Source organism: Cephus cinctus, unplaced genomic scaffold (genome assembly GCF_000341935.2).
Source record: "Cephus cinctus unplaced genomic scaffold, Ccin1 Ccin1_scaffold0997, whole genome shotgun sequence".
Classification (NCBI taxonomy): domain Eukaryota; kingdom Metazoa; phylum Arthropoda; class Insecta; order Hymenoptera; family Cephidae; genus Cephus; species Cephus cinctus.
The window spans coordinates 598,763-619,570 of record NW_014333542.1 but is presented as its reverse complement, the minus strand read 5'-3'; the positions used below and the strand labels follow the sequence as shown (position 1 = coordinate 619,570).

The 20,808-nt window shown below is 36.6% G+C and overlaps 4 protein-coding genes across 9 annotated transcripts; 2 read left to right on the top strand and 2 right to left on the bottom strand.

Annotated features, from left to right (window-relative positions):
- Nucleotides 1-207: 207 nt before the first annotated feature.
- LOC107271553 (TBC1 domain family member 9) lies at nt 208-6,868 on the top strand. The gene is made up of 19 exons (XM_015747695.2): nt 208-344; nt 1,266-1,432; nt 1,907-2,080; nt 2,185-2,281; nt 2,509-2,698; nt 2,820-2,896; nt 2,984-3,040; nt 3,153-3,357; nt 3,430-3,635; nt 3,695-3,987; nt 4,064-4,267; nt 4,351-4,682; nt 4,801-4,956; nt 5,021-5,206; nt 5,284-5,472; nt 5,545-5,707; nt 5,793-6,128; nt 6,203-6,324; nt 6,398-6,868. The coding sequence occupies exons 1-19, from the start codon at nt 301-303 to the stop codon at nt 6,614-6,616; spliced, it is 3,417 nt and encodes a 1,138-aa protein (XP_015603181.1). The 5' UTR covers nt 208-300; the 3' UTR covers nt 6,617-6,868.
- Nucleotides 6,869-7,608: 740 nt separating this feature from the next.
- On the bottom strand, nt 7,609-8,509 carry LOC107271564 (40S ribosomal protein S21). The gene is made up of 4 exons (XM_015747720.2): nt 8,385-8,509; nt 8,233-8,294; nt 7,902-8,037; nt 7,609-7,822 (listed from the first exon to the last, which is right to left on the bottom strand). The coding sequence occupies exons 2-4, from the start codon at nt 8,280-8,282 to the stop codon at nt 7,757-7,759; spliced, it is 252 nt and encodes an 83-aa protein (XP_015603206.1). The 5' UTR covers nt 8,283-8,294; nt 8,385-8,509; the 3' UTR covers nt 7,609-7,756.
- A 316-nt stretch (nt 8,510-8,825) lies between these two features.
- On the top strand, nt 8,826-20,609 carry LOC107271556 (A-kinase anchor protein 10, mitochondrial). Of its 4 annotated transcripts, none has more exons than XR_003060902.1 (15): nt 8,826-9,094; nt 9,340-10,129; nt 10,208-10,331; nt 10,413-10,549; nt 10,662-10,812; nt 11,083-11,197; nt 11,370-11,544; nt 11,713-11,786; nt 11,873-11,925; nt 12,006-12,125; nt 18,133-18,339; nt 19,094-19,151; nt 19,318-19,537; nt 20,020-20,268; nt 20,350-20,609. XR_003060902.1 is itself a non-coding variant. In XM_015747701.2 (10 exons), the coding sequence occupies exons 1-10, from the start codon at nt 9,070-9,072 to the stop codon at nt 12,093-12,095; spliced, it is 1,734 nt and encodes a 577-aa protein (XP_015603187.1). In that variant the 5' UTR covers nt 8,827-9,069; the 3' UTR covers nt 12,096-13,902. The 4 variants fall into 4 exon arrangements, 1 of the variants encoding a protein (XP_015603187.1); XR_003060901.1 differs by having other exon boundaries at nt 19,094-19,155; XR_003060903.1 differs by lacking the exon at nt 19,094-19,151.
- Nucleotides 12,856-19,065, bottom strand: LOC107271559 (G-protein coupled receptor 143). Of its 3 annotated transcripts, none has more exons than XM_015747709.2 (7): nt 16,792-18,133; nt 15,791-16,654; nt 15,571-15,682; nt 15,362-15,456; nt 15,080-15,258; nt 14,682-15,009; nt 12,856-14,604 (listed from the first exon to the last, which is right to left on the bottom strand). In XM_015747709.2, exons 2-7 carry the CDS (start codon nt 15,938-15,940, stop codon nt 14,377-14,379), a joined length of 1,092 nt encoding a protein of 363 aa, XP_015603195.1. In that variant the 5' UTR covers nt 15,941-16,654; nt 16,792-18,133; the 3' UTR covers nt 12,856-14,376. The 3 variants fall into 3 exon arrangements, with proteins under 3 accessions (XP_015603195.1, XP_015603196.1, XP_024944535.1); XM_015747710.2 differs by lacking the exon at nt 16,792-18,133 and adding an exon at nt 18,655-19,065 and having other exon boundaries at nt 14,377-14,604; XM_025088767.1 differs by having other exon boundaries at nt 14,377-14,604; nt 17,312-18,133.
- Nucleotides 20,610-20,808: the final 199 nt, after the last annotated feature.

Here is a 20,808-nt window from a genome sequence, read left to right as displayed (position 1 = left end):
TATTATGGCATTCAATTTAATCTACGAATTGGAAGTCAAATCACAGCTTGACTTTCGTTCGGTTTCTGAATAATTCAGCTAGGTGGCAGCACTGCTTTGGAGTCGGCGACCCGAGGATTGCCGAGAAGACACGACGGATCTGTGCTGCAAGTCGCGCTGCTTATCTAGTGAGGATTTTTCTCTGCGACAGTTGTCAGGAGTAGACAACAGTGGAAAAGGAATTTTTCCTAATTTTCTTAGCTAAAGTGAATACGGTAGTGTCTCGCTAGTGCCATATGTACTGGATCAACAACGTTCGACATGTGGGTGAAGCCGGAAGAAGTTCTGCTGGCCAATGCTCTCTGGTGAGTGTTACCAATTTCCATACTTGATTACTGTTTACATCCAATGTCAAATACAGCTGACGAAAATGATGCTTTGGTTGGATGTATTCCGATCATTTTTTGGCAGTTGCTTTGAAGAAAATTATAGAAAATTGCGTGAGGGGATTTGAACACGGTTTCGTGTTTTAAGGCGGAAAATAAATTCATTTGTCAGAATATTTATTTTGGGACACTGGAATATTGTTTCTCCTTATTCCCATCTAAATACTCTGATGGCAATAACATGTTAAGGACTCCCTTTTTGAAACGAACTGTTTTTGTATCTTATTCAACCTTTTCAATTTTTGCTGATGTTTTCCTTTCTGTTAAGTTAATGACTACTTTGCATGTATCATGTAATCTGTAATTGGAAGACAGGATAAGCATATGAAGGTCATTTGAAAACTTGTAGGTTACTCTTACATGAAATCTTTCTGTTGTTACGAAACTACTCCTTGTTCTGGAATCTGGTGATACAGGAATATCTCTGTGTTATAAATGTATACTTAAAATGCAATAATAATAACGTATATACCAAGTATAACATATTTATTCATATTTGAAATATGCAAATGAATACTTTGTACAGTATACTTTGCTGTCAAAAGAAGACTGTGTGATAGTTTCATTATTAATTCAACAAGATATGGATAAAAAATTCATATTGTGTCCTGCCATAATAATCTTGCTCGTTTATTTTGTAAAAAACTGATAAACCTTGCTTGGATAATCAAGAAGGAGGGCTTCTTATCTTTGATAACTCATCAACGTTCCATTGTACAAAATATCCATTCTATCATATAAAATATGATCGAGTCCCTTGTTATGTCATTGGAAATTTGAATAGTCTACTATAAATAAAAAGTGGAACAGCTGTATGCAGTATATTTCTTTACCATTAAGGGTAACTGAGCAGGCAACAGTATATTTTGTCTTACAACGCCGCAAGGGCCATGGAAAGGCAAAAGGACTTACCTCAATTCTGGTCGGTACACTGGATAGTGTCTTTGATACAAAACCACCACCATTTAGGATTCTACATCAAACGCCTACATCTGAACTTTACTGGTGTAAGTTGATTAGTTCTGAATGCTTCAGCTTTCTCTTTGATTATAAATTAAGAGCATAGTACTTCACTAAACTTTAATATGTAAAATTCCATCAGACAACGGCACAGGCACGCACTGAAGTAATAAACGTTACTAAAGACTCAATAAAATTCAAAGAATGATAAATGCACAATGTTCATCTCTTGAGCGAGCCTACAAACAGCTAATAAAATCACGTCTCTGTTGTAAAGCTGATATAAATTACGTGCATGAATTGTGAGAAGAGTTCTGATACCAACACAGTAACTGATAACAGTCTACATGTGCATAAACAAATGTCAGCTGTCTGTATAATACAGAAGAATCTCTAACAAGATAATGCTCCGTCATTGTTCCATTAATTTGCTCCTCTCTTTCTCTTTCATCTCTTAATTACGTTCTCTCATTTTTCTTCAAGAGGCAAACCGTTTTTGCACATTTGTCCTGTTTTTCCAGTGGTGGCCTGCTCCTTGACATACAATGAGATAATTCAGGATTGGGAATGGCTTCATTCAAACTTAATCGACACTCTGACGTCCTTCGATACTGAGGAGGAAATCACAGAATTTGTTTGTTGTAAAATTCAATCGATTATCGCCAACAATGTACCAGACAGTCAATTCGTTGAAGGTACATCCACTTTCTTTTTGCTTATCTTATTATGACCTCGAGAAGCAATAACAGGCAAGCTAAGTTTTAGCAAAGTATTATTTTTTTTAAATCAATTTTTGCAGAAGAGGATCCTCAATCTTTTAAGACTGTCTCATTCAAGTTTCACCAGCTCTTCAATTTACCAAAGGACGAGAAACTTGTAAATTATTATTCCTGCAGGTAAGCGTGCATCGGAATCAATTAATATCTTTGATCGTACAATGTGACAGGTAATGAATTTAATCATGCGTTAAAGATGAATGAAACAACTGGAGAATCAGCTTTGTGCAGATGTTTCAGTCGAGTGCCACGATTATGTGGACAGTCAATTACTTTTTCTCCTCCTATTACCGTTATGTAAAGATTCTTAAGAGGATCATATTTTTTCCATTAATATGTTCTGTTAGTTACTGGAAGTCTCGATTACCAAGGCAAGGATGGCTCTACTTATCTGTGAATCATATGTGCTTCTATGCTTATATCCTGGCCAAGGAAACCAAGTTGATTGTAAGGTGGGCGGATATTATCGAGCTAGGAAAAACCAACTCCATTCTATTTCCGGATAGTATTCGAGTTGTAACACGAGACAATAAAGAGGTAGAGATAATCGTTTAAATAGTTCTTATACGTCCAGTTAATTACAATCGTTAATTTTTTATGGCGATTGATTTTTTTAATGCACGTTTATCCATAAGTCTCCTTCTCTGATTCTCTGCAGCATTACTTCTCAATGTTTCTCCACAAGTCGGAAACCTTCTCCTTGATGGAGCAGCTCACGAATATTGCTATGAAGAGGTAACGATAAAGATAACTGTATTCAGTGCACGCGAATTTACGAATCGAACGCTTTTACTCAAATAAAAACACGTCTCTCCACTTTAGGCTCATCGACGAAAAGAGTGGTTTTAATGAGGACAGAGATCTATTGAATAAATTAAGGTAATCAGGCTAGGTTTTTCTCCTTTATAATATTTAATAATTCCTCTGCTTGACTTGGTTTACATGGAGCTGTGCCTTTGATTTGGTCGAATGTCAATAATTCTTCTTTTAGCAAAAACGTGCCTAAGAAACCATCGTTCCTTAAGCGAGACCTTGATGCTCGCGCACAATCCGAAGCCTATAGATTACAATTCAGACTACCAGGCACTGAAAAACTAGATGGCAGTATAGACGCAACTTTGTGGACACCCTATAACAAGAAACACGTCTGGGGAAGGATATTCCTCTCGCAAAATTATTTATGCTTCGAGTCTAGGGTGACTATTCTTAGTAATGAATGGAAATTTTGTGGGATACACTAGTTTTTGAAATTTATCTTGGTCCCTCAGGTCAGGCAGATGGTAAGTCTGGTCATTCCGTTACGGGAAGTCAGACTGGTGGAACCTGCTGAGAACCAGCCCTCCAACGCCGCTGTGGACAAATCTATCTTGGTTACCACTACCAGAGCCTCATTCCTATTCGCGCAAATACAGGACAGAGATTTCGTGGTGCAAAAAATATCCGAGCTTTTGGCCAAAACTAAGATTGCACAACTGTACGTCCAACTGCGCTTTAGATACCGACTTCGGCCGTTAACTTCTGACATCTTTTTAGCGCTATTGGTGACAACATAAACTCCCAGAACAGTATATCGAGCAACCTAAGCAACTGCGAGGAAGCCAAACCAGCAGATACCTGGAGTCCTCAGCCACCGTTGATGACTCTGTTTAAAGCACCACTTAGTCCAGAGGCTGCATTGAAACAGGAAGCTAAAGAGAAACAGTGGGAACTTCATTTTGCAGAATACGGAAGAGGCATTACAATTTACAGAACAACGGACACGGCGAAACTAGTGATACAGGGTGTTCCACAAACTCTACGTGGAGAAGTCTGGCTCACATTCTCCGGTAAGCACCAATGACTTGAGTGCTCGAGCGTTATCCAAGCTGAATTGCAATTTCTGAAAATTGAATGTTTTGCCAGGCGCTCTGAACGAAATGGCGATGAATTCGGGTCTCTATAAGTCCCTCGTGGAACAATCCATAGGGAAATCTTGCCAGGCAAATGAGGAAATTGAAAGAGATTTGCATAGATCCTTACCGGAACATCCTGCGTTCCAATCTGACACTGGAATCAGTGCATTGAGAAGGGTACTTTCCGCTTACGCTTACAGAAATCCTCAAATTGGTGAGATTTGAAATTAAAGAAATCTAAAAAAATCCATATTTTCCAATAGCAGGTTAAAAATAACTATGAATATTTATTCTCAGGCTATTGCCAAGCCATGAACATTGTCGCGTCCGTTCTCTTGATCTACTGCTCAGAGGAAGCTGCTTTTTGGCAGTTGTGCAACGTGTGCGAGTCCCTCCTGCCAGATTACTACGACCGACGTGTAGTTGGAGCCCTGGTGGATCAAGGCCTCCTAGAGGAATTAGCCGCCGAGCACTTACCTACACTCCACGCGAGATTACAGGAACTTGGTCTGATCAGGGTGATCTCATTGTCTTGGTTCCTCACGATTTTTCTTAGCGTAATGCCAACAAGCAGTGCTGTCAACATAATGGACTGTTTCTTTTATGACGGTGCTAAGGTTATCTTTCAGGTCAGTACTATAGCGCAGCTGTTATTTTCCTATCAAACTAATGACTAATCAGTTTTCATTAGCGTCCTGGCTTGCCACAGGCCTGAATAATATAAAGTGATTCTATTTCATGTGTCAGATAGCGTTGACAGTCTTGGAATGGAATCAAGATAAATTATTGAATTGTCATGACGACGGGGAAGCTATGCAATTATTGACGGATTATTTAGGAGGCGTTTTCAATGACGAAGGCCCCGTTTTACCCAGACCAATCGACAGCGTCGTTCCCAAAAGAGTAAGTTTATTTAATTGGTAATGCTGTCACGTCGAACCGTTATCTTTCATCTATGTATTTTCAGAGTATATCTGTTCAAACTTTAATATACGAAGCGTACTCTAGGTACGGATCGTTAACGATTGGTGGAATCGAAAGGCTCAGGCTCAAGCACAGACTAAGAGTAGTTCAGAGCTTGGAAGACGGTATTGAGAAAAATGTTGTAAGAAGCGTTGTCGTTGACAAATACATGACCATGGATGAGTTACAGGTAACCTCAAATTTTCAATATCACTTTTTAAAAGGAACGTGAAAATTACCCTTTTTTCCATCTCAATAAATTTCTAGGACTTATTAAGCCTCGTAAGAGAGGAATTGACGAGCCAACGAAAATCCGAACCAGATCGCTACGATCCCACTCAACCGCCTTATGAGGCTTATAAAGTCGATTTTGAATTGTTTAGGATACTATTTGGAGGTCTATCGCCCTGGGGTAAATGTACTCAGGCTGAGTCCCTATCGGCCAGATTGTTTCGTGTACGTTTAAATTTATTAGATAGCTTCATTAGTTGCTTTCTCAAATTTTTATGAGCATTCGTATTCTATTAGTTAATGGATCGTAACCGGGATGGTCTTTTGAACTTCCGTGAAGTTGTCCAGGCTATAGGAATGACTGCCACTGCAGATTTAACTCAGCGATTAAAACTTCTTTACACTTTACACTTACCACCGCTCCTGACACCAGTGGATTTTGAACCGTCTGTCCAAGACGGTGCGTATCTTCTCAACTTTACGGTATACAGCCAGGATCTTAAGTCCGGAGTAGAATGTACTTGGAGGATTTCTTTGATATACAGACGGAGCTGAAGTAGCGGCGGAAGCTACAGACTTTTTCGATAGCATGGAACAAAGTGTGGCGTCCTTAGAAATGCCTGTCAGTATGGCAGAAGAGCCGACAACCGGAACTTTGTCGCGCTCAACGAGCTTAAATAGTCAGCAAGGAGATCAGTCATGGGAAGTTCAAAGTATGGGCAGTCTACGGTCCATGGTAGCGTCAAGAGACAGTCCTCTAGATCTTAAAATAGTTCCAAAAATGTCACAACGCCACTTTATAGCATTGTGGAAGACGCTTTACGACATGTTCCCGGCACAACCCGAAGAGCAGGAGACTTATCACTGTATAGCGTCAATAGGTAACTGGAAAAATGTCAATAGATATAATACTTGCGAAGAACTCAAGTAGAAATAATTTCGTTCAATTCGCAAGGTACTTTGCTCCTTCAACTGGGCGATGTTGGCAAGAAGTTTTATGTCGACCGGGAGGAATCTGAGGACAGTTTACTAGTTGCCGCGACGGCCGCTCAGCAAGCAGCGCCGCTTCCAGAGAGGGTAAATTAATTATCTTTTTATTATATAATTGTGTTAATGTAATGGCGATACTTGAAAAATTGTGCGTTCACAGTCTCCGGACCGCAATGGGAACCCCTCGAGCACGTCATCCTCTACGGATCTTGATTGGTCCATCACGGTAGAACAGTTCTTGGCCTCAGCCTTGACTGGACAACCAATTGTTGATTTCTTTAGTAAACGAGCCGACCTTACTGAGGATATAGTTGCTCTTAGGAATCGCAGATTTAATCGCATGCATTCTCTTTCGGATGCTCCCGTGCTGAACGTATGACATATGATGGTTCAACCGTGCGAAACCGTCGCTTGACCCTCGTAGTCATAAAATTCTTAGAAAACATCCATAGAAGAGAAATGGCGGATAAGATGGGGGATTTTTATAAAAGACAAAAGCATGATAAATCCAGTTATTTATATCCGACATGATAATTGTGTCCCACGGGATTGAATGACTTTTAAGAATTCCGTCGGTTATGAAACAACAGTACTCTTATTAATCAGGTACAGTATAAATAATGGTGACAAATATTCGTAATCAAAAGTTTAGTTCTCGAAGAGGTTTCTTTGTATGAATTATCATTGTCATGAATAATCTAAACGGCTACGGATTTCTGTATACTAATTAACAGACAAATTTACTTGTTAACCATTATTCACATTTAAAGTATTCAATATATCATCTATCATTCATTCGATAATACAGTTTAAACTGATGAAGTTCGAATTCTACAAGATGTACTACGTGTGTTGTAAATTTATAATGAATGCGAAAGCTCAGTATAATAATTCTATGTCCTTAAAGTACCATGAGATCATTGTGTACTTCATTTGTTTTTGCAGAAAAGACAAAGTACAATGGTTACAATAGTATTTTAACAAAAATAAGATACCGTAGTTCTTGGTAAATACTTTTGTTTATTGCAAACTTTCTTAATGAATGTTCCTTGACCGTTAGGTCGTGGCAAGTTCTATGCTTTGATAGTGTAAAAAGAAAAAATGATGTGAGGACGTTAAACTGGTTTGCATTAAATGTTAATCTTTTACATTCTACTACGTAGATATGAAAGAGAACAGAACTTATAGATACTCCCGCCGGCGTTGATTTATTTGGGGAATAATATTTTCCGATCGCGTTACCGTAACAATACGATTCTATTTTATAGATACAGTTTTTATTTTTATATAAACAATGTGCAATACCGGCGTTTTGGTAGTGGAGTCTAAGGATGGTCTGGACGATCAAAGCAAAAATTTACAAAAATCGTGTACTGTACTATATGTGTATATAAGCTTCATCAAATTCATTTCATAGATATTATTGTTATACTTATCGACCGTGTAATAAAAATCATATAAGAGTATGCAAGTTTAATTTTTTTCTTACTTTTATTTATGGGTATTTCGACAAGTACAATTAGTAGTTCTTGGCCAGGATTCCATCCCTCTTTGCTAAACGAACTATGCAGTCATCAGATTCACCCTAGAAAAAAGATATAGAATATTAGATCATTCGCAACAATAATGCAAGGCACATTTTACATATGAATCATGGAACTTACCATACGACGAATGGCTCCACAGATTGCATACATTTTGTGAGTGTCAGTCATGCGTCCTGATTGAGGATCAACATCGACCAGAGTCAGCTGAATCGAGGCATGATCTTTGGCATGAATGATACGATTGCTCGTTGAGCTGTAAAGAAAGAATCACGATTTAACCTTGCACATTATTGAACAATGTTCTCCTTATCTGAAATATGTGAAAATTGCATACAGCTATAACGTGTTGCACATAGAGAAAGGTAAGACTCTCTTGAACCGTTTCCAAGTAGTAAATATATCGTATTTATTATATTTTAATAGAAACAAAGCCACGTGCGTTACTCACCACTTTCTGGGGCAGTACAGATCAACCAATTCACCAGCGTCGTTCTCCATTTTACCTTAGTTCTGAAAGAAAGAACGATCCAATAAGATTTATGAATAAGAAGAAAGATTTTTTCATGTTATGTCAGAAAATATAAAACTTATTTTCCTTACGTTTGACACAATCGTGACTCCTAAGATGGTTCCAAACCGGAAAGAAGGGACGAGCGTCAGGTAATGCCAACTACAGTGACTCTAGGAATTATCGTGCAGACCGCAGGACGATCGGAAAATATTAATTCCCTAGAAAGATCGAGGAGTAATCGCTTCAAATTGACCTTTCACCCAAAATAATTTTTAACCCATTTGCAAACAGTAGAATCATTTAGCAAAAAAATCCACGCTTAAACAATAAAACAACTCTTCGATACCTTAGATCTATGGACTTACATTTTATGCTTCGTTCTTTTATATAAAATTCCTCTAAACTTTTTGCTGCTGATATTATTGTTTTGCATTTTACTTTGGAGGATATTCTGGTGATTCTTTTGAAATGATAATTTGGCGCTCTCGTTCATCGAATCGCAAGCATTGCATCGATTATCGAGGAAGCGGTCACGAATGGTTTTCATCGGCGATGAGACCGATGACAGTTCGCTGAGCGTTGTATGTGGTCGGTGTATCGTAACAAGCGATTCGTAGAATCTCGTTAGTTTTAGGATGTGAAGGATCTAAGGCTTTATCGTGTGCGGAAGTAGAAAAACGTACCAAGCCAACGCGTTTCTCTTCGATACGTCAAAAAAACTTTTTTCATCTTGGCAGATCGCTCTGTTTACAATGTTTCCTACCGCAAAAAACAATGCTCCAATTTTTTAGAAAATCTGGTAATTATTATACAATCCCTATAACAGTCACACACTTTATCAAGCATTTGTTTTTTTTAATCATTATAGCGGCATACGTCACTAATGGTTATCACTATGATGAATTTATATTTTTGCATATTAATTGTTACTGTTTTATTTCACTTCTTGGGTAACGTATTATGGATACGTCCTAGCATTTTGATGTGGTCATTAGATTAGTTTATCGTCTCATCGCATGGAGAAAATTATGTGAACATTTATAGGGTTCAGGGACAAGTCCAGATCATCACAGAACTCTCCTGCAAAGTCAACAAGTTCAGGAACATCACCAGGGAAAGATGGATATGTTACGTCACAGATTCAGGCAGGCACGCTGTGCAGCCTCGAGGAGGAAGAGGAAAGCAATCTCCACAATGAACATAAAACAGACATTTCCTCGTTTCGCTCTCGTTTATCCAAGACATTACCAGAGATCCTTGCAGACAAGGGAGCCCTTGGTTATTTTATTCAATTTTTGGAATCAAGAGGATGTATAGGCCTGATCAAACTTTGGTTGGAAGTAGAGTGTTTACAAGGTGCTACTTCCACCCCAGAATCTCTAGAGGAGGAGAAACTTCCTGATGTCAGTGATCACCGTGTTGATGAGTTTAATAGTTTATCAAGTTCATCAGACAATAACGATAGTCCTAATTGTAGCATAGTAGCAAAAAATTCCAATTATCATGACAGTGATCAGCTATCCAACGATCTGTGTGTACATAGTAACGAGGTCAAATCAAACTGCAATCACATGCCAAAGACTAGTCAGCCGGTGAGAAGAGCTCGACAATCAAATCGCATCTCCGGCAGCAACAGATGTAAGGCTACAACAACGGGTCAAGATGCCTTACGAATTTATAAGAAGTACATTGTAAAGGGTGTACTTGGTGCAAATCATATCCAAGAGGAACTTCGATCCGAAATGGAAGAAGCATTCTCTACTAACAATGTAGAAAGAATACTGAAGTGCTTGTCTGTCGTGCAGCGGATTGTTTATAAAATAATAGAAGATGAGTACGTATAGTATGTAATACAGCACAGTGGCAGTATACAATTGGTATGACTTCTTGTAACAAAAATTTTTAATTACAGGCACGTTAATGACTTTTTAAGAAGTGACTTCCATTGTAAACACCAAATTGACGTTCTTACCAGTGGAAATGTACAGTTGTCAGATATATTGTACAACGAAACAGCCTTCTTTTATTTCATGGAGGTATTGTGATGGATCCAATCATAGAAACAAAAGGAGCACAGTAATAGCTTTCGTTAAATAATCCAAACTTGTACCTTATAGTTCATGGAACTCGAAAATAAGCGAGAGTTACTCGATTTTTGGATGGCGGCTGTCAATTATAAACAAAATCTTTTAGAGAAGGACGGCACAACTGATCCTTTGGAAGCAGAGACCGATGCTCTCATCATTTACGATAAGTAAGTCAACTTCCATCATTCTATCTAACAATCATTATTACATCACTATGAAAATCAAAGTAAATATTACTTTTAAAAGCATATATGGCTAAACATATTTGGGTGGCTTCAGATATTTCAGCTTACAAGCAACAATGCCGCTTGGATTCTCAGACAAAATTCGCTTCCAAGTTGAGCAAAATATTTGTCGTGAAGGTGGCAAAGGACCTGAACCAGATTGTTTTGATCGACCCTGTACAATTGTATATAACTTCCTGAACAAGGTATTACTTTCCATAAGCACAATTCTTTCTAAGCTAAAAACGACACACAGTATAAAAACACTCGAACGTATTCGCGGTCACGTAATCGTTCCTCATTTAGTAAACTCCTAGAAAACAGGACTAGCTACCAATTAGTTGGATTGAATAAGGCATGCATAGTGACATAAGACAACTCGTAATAGAACGAACAGACTCTGAGCAGCCGATGTCAACGCTACTCAGGTCAACCGGGTTTCAATATTCAGTAACTTGGTAACCGCTTTCTTGCAGCATTACCTGGCCGCGTTCTTATCATCACAGCTGTATTATAAATATCTATCAGAGCTGATTAGCACGATTCAGAGCAGTCCGTGTCCAGACCTGCATCCTCGAATACGAAGAGCAGGTACGCCCATCTAATCTTATTTGTTCTGATGATTTATTAATTGACACTTGTCAGCCGGTCATTTGCACAGTTACGGTTAGAATAGTTAACGTGAAAAAAAAAAATATGTAATGATTTTGCATTCTTTGGCGTAGAAATAATGTATAGTGAGAGTCACATATTGTTATTGTAGGCTCTGACTGTAGTAGTGAAATCAGTACTGTGAGTATCAGCACACAAAGTACCCTGCAGGCAGGGAACGAAGAAAACAGATTAACTAACAATTCATCATCGGTTAATGGAAGTATGAGCATTGATACCAGACAATTGTACGATCCTGATTCCTTGTGGAGACGAACTAAATACAAGTAAGCAATTTTTCACGTTGTCAATGATATCCAATCTTATATAGCGACTTTTGTCGTCTTTGAAAACAGCAGGACAAATGTTTTATGCAATAAAAGCGGACAAGATTTTCTTCCTCCTCTATTGCTCTTGAAATCCATTGAATCAATTTGTATAATTTTCTGTTGTAGGCTGAGTGTTGGGTATGTCGATGGAATGGGTAGATTCGTGACAGAGATAGAACCAGATCCACAGAGAAAATATGGTACGTTACTTGTTAGAATTAGTTAAATTCGTCTTTTTGTCTTATCAACTGTCATGTACGCGAGACAAATAAAATATTGATTTCAGAATCTCGATTGTCACGTGTTGTTAAAAGACTCGTTAAAATGGAGCAGGATAAGGTAATCATACCGATTTTTATATTTGCGACATTTTTATGCGATTGGGTTTGATCTTCACTTTTTTTTTTATAATATAATAGGCTAAGGAAGAAATGGCTTGGAAAATTGCTGAGATGATTATACGTGAAATCACCTCGTTAACGCTAGGAACATCAAATCTTCCATCCTGATACCGTGGAAAGACAGTGGACACCATTTTGGTATTTATATGTTGGTTTCCGTTTGACATATTCTTTTTTTTTTCACTCCTTTGTTCTCATTTCTAATTGATCAGTCTTCCCGCGTGATATTTAATTTGTTCAAAAGTCACTGTTGTTCAAGACATACGTCAATGGGAGTTTTTACTGAACAAAAATACGGCATACCATTCAATAGTGTATTACTGGTTAAATTAATAACATGGTCTCTCGAGATTCCCGAATTCATTCTATTACTTCTTTGATGTCACTTTTAAAATGGCATCTTAATCAAGTATTTCAAAGTGCCAAAATGCAGTAACCCAACAAATCAATACGGTTAATTACTTACCCTGTGCTGTTGTTTGTATGATTTTTGCTTCTTTTGTTTTCTCTCCTATTCTACGTCGCTGTGATCTATCAAGTTCTCTGAAAATCTTACTTATAGCAATCTTCGTTTTTTGTTTTTTTTTTATTTCTACGTTCAAAGCTAAGTTCCGTTTGTCTCATAAAATCGTTTTACTTTAATGAGATTATTTTAAAGTACTTTGCAATCACTTTATATCTATCCGTACGTTATACTATTCTATACTATACTATTAACGGACACACATTTATTTATTATTAAAAATAGGATTAACAAGTACATATGTATTGATGCTTATGGCAATGTTCAATGCTTATGGAATAATTTCATTTGGAATGAGGTGCTCGATATTATACCTTGATTCGTAATGTAAGAAATATTTTTATCTTTTTTTGTTCGTTTTACTTTTATTAACGTAATACAAAAGCAACGGGTGCCCTTGACTGATAATTCTCTTTTGTTAAAATTATTTTACTTCTCTGTGTAGAATTATCACTCAGAGACAAACCATACAAGAGATTAAATGACACCAGTTTTACAATATTAATGAATTTATTCGTATAGCTGGCACCCATGTTCATTTTTAAGAATTATTCTTTCTTATGTTTTTAGTAATTTACTTGTAAAATTACAATACGGAAATGCGAACATATGAAATGATGTACTTGTCGCTGGCATTTTAAATACTAAAAATGGACATGGAAAGCATTCGATAACAAATTAATAAAAAAGAAAGGAAACAAAAATAATTGCACTAGCTCCATTCGCTGGAAAAATAGATCTGGCATAATAGTCATTTTTTAATTTAAGTTTTCGCGTAGTAAATTTCCTCGTCCCCCAATACAGTGATTCGTTCTCTTCCGATATTTTAATTAATAATTTTTATTTAACCTCTTAAAGACGTTTTTAAATAACGTTCATAATATCCACGGTGCTTCGCACGTATAAGAATTCGTGTCCACGCTCATGTCAATCCGAATATATAAATACAAAATATTTTCACGTATGGTTCCACAGTGTTATACCGAGACTAGATGATGTAGTGATAGAAATTTTTTCTATTGTATAAAAACGTTCTTGTTAATACAAAAAAAAACACCATGGTGTTAAAGGCTTCAAAATTGGCCGAGTTCGATTTGAAAAGGAATTTAATAAGTTCGAGATATAATATAGATATATTGTCTCGGGTGATTCATATTCGATTAGAGAATATTTTGTAAAAATTATTTTCGGAACTCAGGTTTTGCTAATGGTGCTAATAATTCCGAAATTTAATAAGTCAAATTTTAATAGGATTTGAAAATTGAGATTAAGCGATCAAAAATAGCTGCCCTATTAGTTATACGACACTCGAATCGTACCCCGCGTTTGGGGAATTCAATTGTATTTAAAAAGAATGAACACATGAATCCCTGTGCTCGATATAGATGTAAACAGTCAAGTAAGTTAGTAGCCGTGTAAGTGTAAAAAAAATATTATACTGATGCAACAACGTTTAGAGTGTATATATGTGTATACGACGTTCTTTATTAAATGCGAAAAATAAAAAATATGTACCTGTACGTATTGCGTGTTATTATATTAATTCGATCATATGCTAGCAGTGTATTGTGGTAATCTCGCGCCCAAAAGTTCTTCGATAAAAGTATTATTCATGCATAAGGCATATGTCAAGTGTTGAAGCGTAAAAGCAATTGGCAAAGCACTTAACTATTGTAAACGATAACAGCTATGTATAAGCTGTATAATGATATTAAAATATTGTTCATAAGTTTTCGATTTTATAAGGAGAACTATTATGAAATGGAATCTCTTCTTGTTGTGGCAGTTTTCGTGAACGTAAACAATATTGAGCCTGAGGCTGTCGCAAGTAAAAACATAAGCGAGTTATTATTAGTATCACAGTCTTTATAAGGATGAGGAGCCGTTAATGCTGGTATGTGGTGTGTGGCCATATCGGGTGTACAATAATGGTGACGTTTCCGTTAAGTCCGTATTACTATCTTCCAATTTGTCATTTTGAGTTTTGCCAAGCTGTACGAACCTCTGGCACCAACCTAAACGAAACTTCTCTTTGCGACCCCATCTCTGATATACCAGGGCATTAAAGAAGGCTTGCAGCGGATTCGTAACGGCCTGTCGAGTTAAATTGATTGATTGTTAGGTCATGTAGTATATTAAATGAGGTCATGGTTTTGTGAGGCATTGCTTACCATGATGTACCAGAGTGTGATAATAACTTTTACTGGCAATTGGAACCAAAGTGTCCATAGTAATATTCCGTTAATCAAATTCGGTATCCAACAGATGTAATAGACTAAGTTAGTTAAGGCAAATTTTAGTCTTATCGTTTGTACTAGCTTTCGTTCTCGACCTGTCACTTGCGCCAAGCTACATGTCACAGCCGTTTTAAGATCCTTAGTGGAAGATACATAGAGTGCTGGATTGACTAGCATGACCACCGCTAGGAGTACATAAGTAGCGCAGTAATTAGGTAAAATTCGAAAAACTGCGGTTGACAGCGACGTCAAGTTGTGGCAGCTGAAAATCGTTTTGTTAGAAGTTTACAGACTGTAACGATATTGAATTGGTGACTTCATCTGGAACGTACTTCGCATCTGGAATGTATAAAATAGAGAGACCAAATGTGGTCAGAATGGCTGGACATATCCATGCTAATGCATGATAAAATGTTGGGTGTCCAGAACGTTCACCAAGTAATAATTTCATATCAACAGCATAGCACAATGTCCAGATCCATGTTGCCATGTAAAAATATTGTGTCCAAGCCTAAAAGCAATACACATAAGCCAAACTATCTAGGCAAATTAACTGGGTTACATAGTATTCATTGATTGTTGGTAAATAATATTAGAAAAATCAATAAATTTACCGATGACAAGGCACAGAATACTACACTGGAGGTATCATCATCCATTGGCATAATAGTTTTAAAATTCATCCACAACGCTGACCTAATGAATACTCCTGAAATTCAAAGTGTTCGTCACAACATTTTTGAGAATAGTAGTTATTCCTGACACGAGTGACAATGTTGAAATAAATGGTGATTAAGATATAAAAAAGAGAAAAACAAGAAACCTAGAGAGGCAAACAGATCAGCCACAGCTAGCCAAATAATAATATCTCGACCCCTTGCTGAGGAAAAACTGTGCCATCGATGAGGATAATTGGATTCCTCTCTAGGCAGCACCTAATAGAGAAATAAAATGAAATAATATTGCATTCCATGCTGCAACTGCAATATAGATTATACAGGTTATAATGGATAATTACATTTTAACATGAATGAAAAATATACCTGATAAATAGCACCGATAATGCCCATAGTGGATGATAACATGCACACAGTATTATAAACGTCAGTATTGAATTCTTGCATTATTACTACTGCCATGTCTGTTGTATTGTTATGATGACAACAAAACGTCTGTATTGTTGGATCAGCCATGTTATTTCTATGCCGGTACGATATGCAGATTTCTCTTGAATATTAATGATAATAAACCAACGATAAAACCACGATAAGCACTGCGTTATCACAGGCTTGTCCAGCTTGCTAAGCTCTTAGTACTAAAGTATAATTCACGTTCATAACGATACTCTTTCTATAACGTGTTTCCTCCTAGTCAGGTTATTAGAATTTTATTCCATTACGCCACTCGCTATGGCGTAAGGTATTCATTTTTTCTCGAGATGAAGCCTTACGACGAATTTTTTACCCTGTTCGTATTGACGCCATCTTGAATTTCCATTCACTATTAACCACCGAAATAAAATGACCTGATGCGAAGATTACATATTATATTATATATTAAAGTTTTATGCAACTGGCATTATTATCAGTGTCATGTTCAAATCATGCATTTTCCTTGCCGATGACTCATGATAAGGTGCTTAAGTGCACACTATAGATATGTACATATGTCTTGTGACTCAAGTATAGAGGATCAAGTTGAGGAAGTAGGATAGCAGAATGCATTCGGAACAGTGACAATAAATTTATATTTTTATTAATTTATAATTCACGTGTATACATGATACAATTATGTCGTTGAACGTGTTTTATTTAGGTACAATGGTACAATAAAGCCGTGAATTATCAAATTACACGATTAAATTCTAGTCTTGTCCATAATGTGTGTTATATGTTTAACCGGTAGGTCTGAAACATAGCAGCAAAACAACAAAATCAGGTTAGTGCTATTGATAATGCATAAGAAAAAAATTTTTGCTTAAAGCTACTATAGAGGTTCAAATCGTGGTAATGTATTTACTATATCTTATATTTCATAACCATACCACATGTAAACGATGCCATGATGCAAATCATAATCTCATTCGACAGCGTTTATTTCGATCTAGTCGTTGGCCAGGTGGACACATTAATGGTATGGTAAAAATATTTCTTCCGCCAATAGAAGGAATAGACTTGTCGTACTTTGAATTAGAAGTGGAATCGAAATCAGAATTTTCTTTGTTCGATTCGTGAGAAGGTTGAACTTTATTGCCATCTATGTAAATCACAGCATCTGGTTTGTATCGAGCATAATACCGATATCTGTCTTCATTTAAATTTTTCTTCTCTGCTTCTTCTTCCTCATTAAATCTCAGTGGCGGGTCCGAAATTTTATTGTCGTTTACTATCGCGTAAATTAGCACATTCCATCCAATCGGGACGTTCTCATTCTTATCTTCGGATTCCAAAAAATAAATTGGGTCGTCCTTTTTGTGATCCAGCGAATTGGTCGTCGCGAGTGTCACAGAAATCGACAGAATGAAAACGAAGAGCCACAGGGATTCTTTCAATTTTAATATGCACCTAGTATCACTCATTCTGTTCATCTCGTCTACAAATTCACGACTACGGAATTTCGTTAGGAAGCATGGTTTATATTACATAAAAACCACATATCCCTTTGGAAACCGCAATCAGCTTCTGCGCGAAGCTCGATTTCCACATATTCTTGGAATTGATAATGAAGATGTAAATATTTCTTTCTCTCAAGAAAATACTTCTGTTATTTCTAGCAACTTAATTTAAATTTATGAAATTTCTAGTAGTTTTCATGGACGTCACTGGACCTAGATATTTTTTTACAGGAAAAGGACATCCGTTGGTTTTTCGATATATAAATATTTCGCACGTCTGACCCTAATTACGCATTCCTGTTAATTATATCGTATAAATGGCTCTCCGCGTCTCTATACGTTCACGCTGAAACTGCATGAAATACCAATAATGACGTACAAATCAATAATCACGTTATCAGTAAATTAATCTGAACGCCTTGATTTCCAAACCCATAACGAATCACGATTATCTAATAAAATAGATTTGTCCCTACCAAAATAAACGTGCAATTACCACTTGCACTGATGCATCCATAACGCGCAATGACTTTTATCTCAAAGTAGCTCGGCATACTCCATATGAATGCAATCATTCACTTTCTGGACAGATTTTGATTATAGGCAGATTAATGATCGCAGGATGTGCCGGTATAAATAAAAACTGGGTAGTTTACTTGTCTGGCCAACAGTTCTCTTGGCCAACAGCGTAGGACAACAGTATAGTCAAGATCAAAATTATAATTATTACCTTCGTCAATCTTTTAGTAAACTGTAACATTTTTTCTGTAGACAAACCTGCACTAGCCGTACACGAGTTTTGGGTATTAAAAGGATTTCATACGTTTAATACGAAATCCAAAAGTTTTCCACATTTTATAATTCCGTACTGGTTATTCTAACGAAGACTCATTGCACGGTATACTCGGTATCAAGGTCGTCTGGAATCTCGTCATCGAGAATCGCATCTCTCGCAAAACTAATTCGATATGGATACAGGTATACTATACACAACACAGATACTATGACAGTCTCGTCACAAAAATATATAAAAGGACAATTATATTATTAAGAATGAATTACCAGTGACCAATGAATTACCAATTACCAATAGACCAATACTAACTGATAATTTATACAATAACAATTCTACAATAATATAAAAATAAACATAAATCACGTTTTACATATGCTAGTTACGCAGCCCAATTGTCTTTATAGATTGGACGAACGAGCCTAGAAGTAACGGCCATAATTCAAATGTTTAATAACGTCATGTATCACTGCGATAAATTTGTACTTATTCCAATTTACCATTCATGATTCATAAGATCGCGCAGAATGATCTTCTTTCCAACACCCCATTTATTTGTTCTCTAAAACTTGACGACACCTTCCAGCCAAATCCAACCGTTGATTTCCCGGGCAGGATTTAATTGGTGCCGTGATAATATGTAAAGTACGTGTCTTGAAAAAATTCGTCGTAGTGTTATTTTGGCAGCGTGTCGAGGCGATTAAAATAATTAGCATCACGAGACAGAGCACAAATTTTATCCACCCTCTTGCTAATCCGTACATATTTATGGTTATGGCGGAGCAAATGGAAACTACTAGATGTTTGTTGTCGCGACGCGGACTCAAGTTTAATACGAGCGACTGTAGCGTCGCTACTTAAATACTGGCATATAATATGAAATTAATAATAAAAAAAGGTATCGTTCAAGGACTGAGGTGTTTATGGAATTTTAAATAGCGGAGAACCTGTCCTCACGTGTAAATGGCGACTTATGTATTTTTGGACATACAGTGCAGTGAGTATGTATATTCAGTAAGAATCTGTCAATTACAGTAAGTAGTTAGTAATGTATTAAGTATCGATAAAAATGAAGCTGTAACATTGACGCAAGTGTTCGAAATATAACGAAAGTTAATTCTGAACGTTTTCAGGGACTTTTTCAAAGTTTGGTTATGTTACAGGAATAGACCAGATGCTTTTTGGCGGGAGTTTATGAACTATGACGTTTTAAACAGTCGCCCCGTTACTTCGCGTTACGAAATACTATCCCCACGTGAGTTGTCTCACCGGTAAACGCTTATTGCGTGAGGGATTCAAAGAATATTCAGCCATGTTGGTTCATATCACTGGTTAATGTAACTGTTACTGACTGGATGGTGTATATAGGTATAGTCGTTTAAGGTGAGTGATGGAATGTGCTTTTTAAATTAGAAAATACTGTTTTGACTTTATTTTTCTTTCAGTCCAAAAATAACATTGATGGTCAGGATCGTTAATTTTCCACATTAAATTTGAATTTATTCATTTTAATACGACTAATATTTTACCGTCATAAAATTATAGAAACTTATCCTCGTTAACAATAATTACTACATTTCTTATAATACATTTTTTACGTACGTAATGACATTTTCAATCGATAACCAAAAATAGCTTAGTTTTATAGACTTCATAAATATTATATTACCACAGCTATTAATCTTATCTGATAATATCACCGTATACTTGTATTCTATAGAATTATCAAAACTCATTTGCAAAAAGCTGCCATAATTTAATTTTTTTAACGTACACTGTGTTCCTACTGGAACCCGTCTTGTTAGTTATTGACATTACAATTAAAAATATATTCCCGTCATGTTGAACTTTGATCTTCTTTTCAGGTGCACCAGATATTGATAGGTGAACTGTATCGTCGTTAAATAATATTTAAAAAATCAGTTCAAAATGGCGGAAGCGATATCCGCAAATATTGGAGTACTTCGTCCTCCATTGTCATCGAAGATGGATTCTCTCTCCATAATCATCTTGAAGTTTCTCTACTTGACATATAGGATGATCCGTCCTTTCATACGTCACATCCTCTGACCGCTTTGGGTTTGTCCAGTAGACATATTTACAAAATTGATCAGGTTAATCCTCATGAAAGTTTTAAGATACTCAACGGAAGTAACACAGACATATCTAAATCCTCTTCTTATCTGTTCTTTCAGATTACCCAGTCAAACGCGAAGAAATTCTGATTCCTTTGTCAACACGATACGACTGCTTTTCGTAAATGCAACCAAATCTCTGTTCACGTCTCCGTCACGTATCAACGATATCACTGCATTCCAAGGATCATGATTTTACGTGCTTCAGAATTTCGTATTAGTAATTTATATTTTTAATTTATGGGTTAAGTCTGTTTTTAAAAATTTCTGTAAACCAGGCAAATTCATGCCTAGGAAATGGATTTCTTCTCTTTCCGCTATTCTTAAATATTTTATTGACTACTTTCTTGGCACAGCTAAAGGACCTGACGCCAGCGTCCATTGGCGTCGAGGCGGTACTCTCCTGGCCTATTTGCATAAGATGGCACTGATATTATATTTCGCTTAACACGACCTTTCGGCTCATCCTCTTCTGTTATTTCAATTTCTTCTTTGCTGATCATCGAAGAAGTATTACTC

Excerpts from the sequence above, each read along its gene's own strand:
- LOC107271553 (XM_015747695.2), top strand. The coding sequence starts at position 301 with ATGTGGGTGAAGCCGGAAGAAGTTCTGCTGGCCAATGCTCTCTG. Across the intron at positions 3,636-3,694 it reads AAAACTAAGATTGCACAACT|CGCTATTGGTGACAACATAA; the intron begins GTACGTCCAACT and ends ACATCTTTTTAG. Across the intron at positions 3,988-4,063 it reads AGTCTGGCTCACATTCTCCG|GCGCTCTGAACGAAATGGCG; the intron begins GTAAGCACCAAT and ends ATGTTTTGCCAG.
- LOC107271564 (XM_015747720.2), bottom strand. The coding sequence starts at position 8,282 with ATGGAGAACGACGCTGGTGAATTGGTTGATCTGTACTGCCCCAGAAAG. Across the intron at positions 8,038-8,232 it reads CTGTACTGCCCCAGAAAGTG|CTCAACGAGCAATCGTATCA; the intron begins GTGAGTAACGCA and ends CTTTCTTTACAG. Across the intron at positions 7,823-7,901 it reads GTGGAGCCATTCGTCGTATG|GGTGAATCTGATGACTGCAT; the intron begins GTAAGTTCCATG and ends TCTTTTTTCTAG.
- LOC107271556 (XM_015747701.2), top strand. The coding sequence starts at position 9,070 with ATGCTCCAATTTTTTAGAAAATCTG. Across the intron at positions 9,095-9,339 it reads CCAATTTTTTAGAAAATCTG|GGTTCAGGGACAAGTCCAGA; the intron begins GTAATTATTATA and ends GAACATTTATAG. Across the intron at positions 11,545-11,712 it reads TGGAGACGAACTAAATACAA|GCTGAGTGTTGGGTATGTCG; the intron begins GTAAGCAATTTT and ends TTTCTGTTGTAG.
- LOC107271559 (XM_015747710.2), bottom strand. The coding sequence starts at position 15,940 with ATGGCTGATCCAACAATACAGACGTTTTGTTGTCATCATAACAATACA. Across the intron at positions 15,010-15,079 it reads TTATACATTCCAGATGCGAA|CTGCCACAACTTGACGTCGC; the intron begins GTACGTTCCAGA and ends AACGATTTTCAG. Across the intron at positions 14,605-14,681 it reads TCACACTCTGGTACATCATG|GCCGTTACGAATCCGCTGCA; the intron begins GTAAGCAATGCC and ends TTAACTCGACAG.